Here is a 6,764-nt window from a genome sequence, read left to right on the forward strand (position 1 = left end):
AACCATGGTTAATTTGTGATTACCATGGTATAACTATACTATATTAAACATGGTATTTTGGTTTTATTTGTAGTAGAACCATGGTTAATTTGTGATTACCATGGTATAACTATACTATATTAAACATGGTATTTTGGTTTTATTTGTAGTAGAACCATGGTTAATTTTCGTAAGGGTGGGAAAAGGTAAGGATTTTCGCAGTGGTTTTGGATTTATGGTGCTCATTACTATGCAAAAATCATAGGCAAAAATATACTGCTAATAATCAAATATTACATGTTGACAAAATGTATCGCTTCCTTTAACAAAATAAATTAGAATTGCACCGTGGGTTTACCGTTTTTAATTTGTTGGAAATCTTTTAAGATAAAATAGCTTGGATATATAGCTCAATTTCTCTATTTCATGGTTTATTTCACTAGGATCAAAGAATGTGGGATTTGACTAGTTCTGTTCTCTCGGCTTCCGTAGTTGCGTCAACGCAATTAATACTTCACAGATTTTCCCGGAAGTTTATAGGCACGTCTTCGAGAACAGGAGAAAAAAACATGGAGCTCTTTGTAGTTTCACCAGATGTGAGGTTTACTAACCTTACTGTCGCCCCGGGCTCGACTGTCAGCGATCTTATCGATCATTTTGCCGTTAAAGAGGTGAGTGATCAGTGATTAGCCAAACGAGATGTGAAATCTGAACTGAGGATTGTGCTGTAACTCTCACTGCTGGTGGTTCAGTTTGATTTTGACGATGAAGATTGTGTTTAAGACGACCTAAAATATGTCTTATTTCCTCTCAGGGTGCCTCCGTCGCGGATTTCTATGTGAAGAGTAATGGCCGCGTATCTCACAGGAACGCCTCGCTTCAGTCTGGAGTTGTGTACCGTGTAGAGCCTCGGTTATGTGGAGGCAAAGGAGGTAAACAGACTCGCCCAGAACATCACTGTTGATCATTTTTGAAGCCTGCAAATGTTAGAATATGATGGGTTGTTCTTTGTATAAATATGTCCCCATTTTGGACACATTTACAATTTGGAACTTATTCAAAGTATATATAAAATTATGATAAGAGTTCCCTTAGGGTTTGTTTTTAATTTATAGAATGTGTATATAAAGTTTTGAGCATTTGAAAGTTATTAATAAAGGCTTTGTTCCTTTAAGATGTTTTAAACTCATTTGTTTTGTAGGATTTGGCTCTATGTTGAGGGCCCTCGGTGCACAAATCGAAAAGACCACTAACCGTGAGGCCTGTAGAGATCTGAGTGGAAGGAGACTGAGAGACGTCAATCATGAGAAAGAGTACTGCTGATAATTACCGTATCCATTTAGCATGCTTTTTTTGATTATTGACTTAATTGACTGAATTGTTTTATGGATTTGGTGCTTTGACCTAATGCTCCAGCATTAGGTCATCTTATTGAGTGAATAATTGAATTTGTATGCGTGTTTGTAGAATGGCAGAGTGGCTGAAAAAGCAGGCGGATCGAGAGGCAGAGAAGGAGCAGCGTCGTCTGGAGCGGATTCAGAGGAAATTGGCCGAGCCTAAACATTATTTCACAGACACTGATTATGAAAAGCAGTGCCACGACCTCTCAGAGAGACTGGAGGACTCTGTGCTGAAAGGTAACTTGAACTCATTTTATGTATAAAATTACATGCATCTACTGTCTTATAGTAGTGCTAGAGTACATTTACACAGAGGAGAATGATAAATAGTCATAAACAGCATTATTTACATATTTAGTTTCATCCTAGTGACTGAAAGTTAAACCACTGCACCATTATCCCAAGGTCCTTTGAAGATTTGTTGAAAAATAATAATTTAAAGCAGTGATGGGCAAACTTGGCCCTTCCAGGCTACTTTCCTGCAGAGATTTGGTCCAACCCTGATAAAACTCACCTGCCTGTAGCTTTCTATTAGTCTTGAAGACAATGATTAGCTGGTTCAGGTGTGTTTGATTAGGGTTGGAGCTAAACTCTCCCCTTGTCCAAGTACCCACACTTGCGGTCTTGGCCACTTGAGAGCACGTGCGCGCGACAGGAAGTAAGTGCGCAAGACTGTCCCAGGTTTTAAAAATGCCAGAGCGCAGTGCCCTCAACGCACACTAAACCCACACTATCTGGAATACCGCTCCGGAGCGCTATTCGAGGCTTAGTGTATCCCATCATGCATCATGTTCTGGAAATAAATCGTGAGACTTTTTGCCGAGAGATCACGGAAACCTTTCCAATGGAAGTTAAATATTAATATAATAATTAGATATTACGTATAATTTGGTAGAAAAACAGTGTTTTTACGTTTTATTGGTGCAAATATTGAGTAGTGGTGATATTTATTTTGTACAAGATTTGCAACTGCTTTTTATCACTTAATTAGAAGCACCACAAATTAAAATTGTCATGTTATAGGGACTACTGAACAGACATTTAGAAGTTGATTTTAAAATGCAAAGTATTTAAAGTTATTGCATTTTTACAACACTATAAGTGTGTCCCATCAGGTAATGAAAAGTTCGACACACACTTGTGGTCTTCATGCTCACTTGAACACTTGGGCCAAATACAGGAAATACGTCATATAAGTAGTCAAGTGGTCAAGTGCAAAGACCGCAAGTGTGGGTATTTGGACAAGGCATCTGAAGGAAAGTGACCTGGAAGGGCCAAGTTTGCCCACCCCTGATTTAAAACACCACTTAAATTCACTTCAATCACATTTTGAATCAGAATTTTTTTGTATGGAGATTAAAATTAGAGACTCCATTAAACTAAAGTATTTCCTATATTAGGAATTATATTATATTTAATATTCTCATACTCACAAGTTCAAGTAATTTCACATTGCTTGATTTTATAGCCAAAAACAATAATACTAAATAATTAATAATAATAAATATTACAATTCTGAAAGTGATCTCTATTTCCTAGAAAGGTGTTATATAAAATTAACTTTAACAATATGTAAATTATATATTCAATATAATATTTATTAATTAGTATTATCATTATTATAACAATATAATATACAATTATAATTTAATTAAAATTAATATATTATTAAATATTTATAATTATAATGTATTATTATTATTATTAGGGCTGAAATAGGGCTGTCAAATAAATTAATCGTGATTTAACTGCATAAAATACAAGTCTGTGCTTAAATAATATATGTGAGTACTTAAATTTGTTTGAATATATAATATATATTCATATTTGTATATGATTTATCAAATAAATATAAATATATTTAAGTATATACATGTATCTGTGTGTGTATATTTGTATAGACATTGATATACACAGTAGGGCTGCACGATATATCATTTCAGCATCGATATCGCGATGTGCGCATCCGCGATAGTCACATCGCAGGATGTGCGATGTTTAGTAGGCCTATACTGATCGTTATATTTATACTGATCGTTTTTTTTGCTCACACACAGACACCGTGTCTACACCGGACGCGACAGCTGTACAGAGATATCCATTTTAAAATGAATTTAGTAGCAGAGCTACTGCAAGTGATTTTCAGTGCTGGAAATCCATTTATCCTTTGTTGAAATATCCGCGTCGTCGAGGAGAGCGCAGGATCACGGTTGCTTAGCAATGGCAGACGCCACGAAAGCGCAAGCTCCTTGGAAAGAAGGAGAAAGTGGCATGGCTGGCATTTTCAACGCTTTTTAAGCGCGCCATGTGAACGGCCCCAAAGTCTGTCTACAAAGCGACCGTTGCCAATCATTTGAACTTTGTGTCAGTACGTCATAAATAAAACGAGACATCAGTTTACTGTCAGGGATTGATCGTGTCGTAACACATCCAGTGTAGTCGGTCACACAGCATCACTGATTATAATAGGTTCTATTGTATTTTGTCACATTGCGCCGCTTGCGTCTACTGTAGACACGGTGAGAGCCACGCAGATGCACATGAACACTGAATTCCATTCACTTCCGCTACTATTTGTGCCTGAAATGACACACATGCACAAAACTATGTCATAATGCATGTCTCTGCAAGTATCCTTGTAAAAAAACAGTTGCTTATGTTTTAGGTGAAGGTAAACAATTGAGAAAGAAAGAGGATAACAATAACAGCAGTTTAATGTTCCTGTTGCTTTGTGTCATGTTAATCAAACAACAAAACAGAGAAAAATCACTTTTGTAGCTTTAACACAGATTTATTAGATTTAATTTATACAGTGAAGACTATGCAGTGTTATTTTACATTTGATTATTAAATTTCTGTACCTGAATACTGTTAGACTTGCCTTAAAAATACAAAGCACCGTTTATTTAATTTGTATCTTTGTTCTATTATATTTATCTATGCTTGTAATTTGTTTATTTCCTATGCTGATTTACTCGCATACAAAATCACCCCAATCATTTTTTTTTCCTTCCCCAAATAGAGCTATTCAAGTCATCTGGTGAATCTTTTTTTTTTTCTTTTTTTTTTTCCATATCGCAATATATATCGCAGAAAAACAAAATATCAATGTGAGATTTTTCCAATATCGTGCAGCCCTAATACACAATATATTATGTAAACACAGGCTTTTATTTAGGATGTGATTAATTGTGATTAATTGATGTGACACCCCCATTAATATTGCATAATGTAAATATTCAAGTATGTTGCCCAAACCTAATTATTCTTGACAGTAAAGGTAAAAGTTGTCTATTCTTGCAGGCATGCAGGCTTCCTCTAGTGGTCTTGTCAAGGCGGACGAGGGGCCGAGTCGCAAGCGTCCAACACCAGCTGACAGTGAAAAGAAAGCAAAGAAGAAATGTTTCTGGTGAGCTGATTTAACCTATGTCAAAGAAAATGCTTATCTTGCTGACTAGAATCACTAAATTATAACGCATTCGTTTAATCCACTAGGACTGGCCTCGGAGGACTGGAGGAGATGGGCAGCTCTGGTGAAGGAAGTGATGACAGCGACAGCGAGGCTTCTCCGTCCACCTCTGGGGCTTCATGCAGTTCAGATGTTCCCAAACCGACTGTGCTGCCTCTTGCCACCAGGGGGAGTGACAGGACAGACCCTCAGGATCAGCCCAGCAGCTCCTCCTCCCAGAGTCCCGCACCGATCTCCCCAACACAGGTGGAGGAGGAGGTGCAGAAGGAGTGTACAGCTGAAACCAGTCAAAACAGCAGCATCGAAGAGGATAAATCCTCCCAGAGTCCAGCACCGAGCTCCACAACACAGGAGGAGGAGGAGGTGCAGAAGAACGCCGAAAAGGAGTGTACAGCTGAAACCAGCCAAAATGGCAGCATCGAAGAGTATAAATCCTCCCAGAGTCCCGCACCGAGCTCCACAACACAGGAGGAGGAGGAGGTGCAGAAGGAGTGTACAGCTGAAACCAGTCAAAACAGCAGCATCGAAGAGGATAAATCCTCCCAGAGTCCAGCACCGAGCTCCACAACACAGGAGGAGGAGGTGCAGAAGAACGCCGAAAAGGAGTGTACAGCTGAAACCAGCCAAAAAGGCAGCATCGAAGAGTATAAATCCTCCCAGAGTCCCGCACCGAGCTCCCCAACACAGGTGGAGGAGGAGGTGCAAAAGGAGTGTACAGCTGAAACCAGCCAAAACGCGGATAAATCGCAGGTTGAGCCCACAGAAGCACCAAGCGGCCCAGCCGAGAGCAGTGAGGCACAGGAGGAGGTGAGATGCCCTGCTTCTGAAGGGGATTTTCATGCTGGAAATGTTTTTTGGTAATACTGACTGACTGACAAGTGTGCGATATATATCGTCTGAGATAATATCGTAATTGTTGTTTTAATGATGTGTGATTTGACATTATCGAGTATTTTGCGAAAACCATTCAAAACCGCCCAACAGAGTGCACGCATGAAGTCTAGACTAGTGCGCGTACGCATTTAGAGTGTTCTTTCACTGCACGATTCAGTCTAATAAAATGCATTTAGAATGATCACAAATTCAAGACATGGGGGCAGAAAATTTATATATTTATACGACTTCATATAGTTAATCAATTTCACACGAAGAGTGCCGTTTTTTTTCCCCAAAATTACCATGTCTTACTAGGGATGCTCTGATCGATCGGCCGGAGATCGGTATCGGCCAATAGTAACATTTTATGACCCAATCGGTACTCACTACACTTGGCCGATCTCACGAACCGATCACAATTTGATGACGTCAACTCGTGACGACGTACATGATGCGTGGGACATAAATGATTTTGCGCCACAGTCATGTCATCGCCGGTGTGGAAATGCTATGACGTTTCGAGAAACAATGAAAAATTCACTATTTGTCGTGTATGTTTTGCATGATGAATGGATGGTTAATTTTTAACAGCAGATTCAGTGACGTTAGAGCTGATCTGCGCCTCACTGCACACGTCTGCGGCACGTTATGGCTCCGCGGCCGCTCTAGTCGGTGCTGTTTCTGAAGCGGCTCTCCGCGCTACTTGGTTAAAAATAGTCTTTTGTGAGTTGTCACAGCGTGGAGGACGGAACAAAACCTTGTTGGAGCCGTAAGGGATAACGGTAACATAATACGCTGATCGTGGGCTTCTTTTAAATGAACATTATTTATAAAACAAAATATCTTCTTTGGCCACATTAGCCTACTCAATAGCATTAACACAGGCTTTACTCTTTTCAAACTTTGGAATGTCACCGTTTCTGTCACTGCAACTTCTTGATCAGGCGAACGAACACACACACACACACAAAATCGTCTGCCTCATGGAAAAAAATGTAGTTAATATTTGCATCATTTATGATTTATTTTAGCCACCCCCC

At 39.2% G+C, this 6,764-nt stretch overlaps 1 protein-coding gene across 10 annotated transcripts in view; it reads left to right on the forward strand.

The window, feature by feature from the left end:
• Positions 1–471: 471 nt before the first annotated feature.
• The window catches only part of LOC107659329 (protein SDE2 homolog), a 10,947-nt gene continuing 4,654 nt past the window's right edge, over positions 472–6,764 (forward strand). The window contains exons 1-8 of one of the 10 annotated variants that reach the window (XM_016448238.1): positions 481–650; positions 794–911; positions 1,181–1,292; positions 1,447–1,616; positions 4,683–4,788; positions 4,875–5,199; positions 5,317–5,328; positions 5,431–5,655. In XM_016448238.1, coding sequence (XP_016303724.1) covers positions 549–650; positions 794–911; positions 1,181–1,292; positions 1,447–1,616; positions 4,683–4,788; positions 4,875–5,199; positions 5,317–5,328; positions 5,431–5,655 — 1,170 coding nt within the window. In that variant the 5' untranslated portion in view covers positions 481–548. Of the gene's footprint in view, positions 651–793; positions 912–1,180; positions 1,293–1,446; positions 1,617–4,682; positions 4,789–4,874; positions 5,656–6,764 lie in introns of all 10 variants that reach the window. The other 9 variants (XM_016448236.1, XM_016448237.1, XM_016448239.1 and 6 more) reach the window with 9 other exon arrangements.

Source organism: Sinocyclocheilus anshuiensis, unplaced genomic scaffold (genome assembly GCF_001515605.1).
Source record: "Sinocyclocheilus anshuiensis isolate Anshui unplaced genomic scaffold, SAMN03320099.WGS_v1.1 scaffold912, whole genome shotgun sequence".
In the NCBI taxonomy this organism is placed as follows: Eukaryota; Metazoa; Chordata; class Actinopteri; order Cypriniformes; family Cyprinidae; genus Sinocyclocheilus; species Sinocyclocheilus anshuiensis.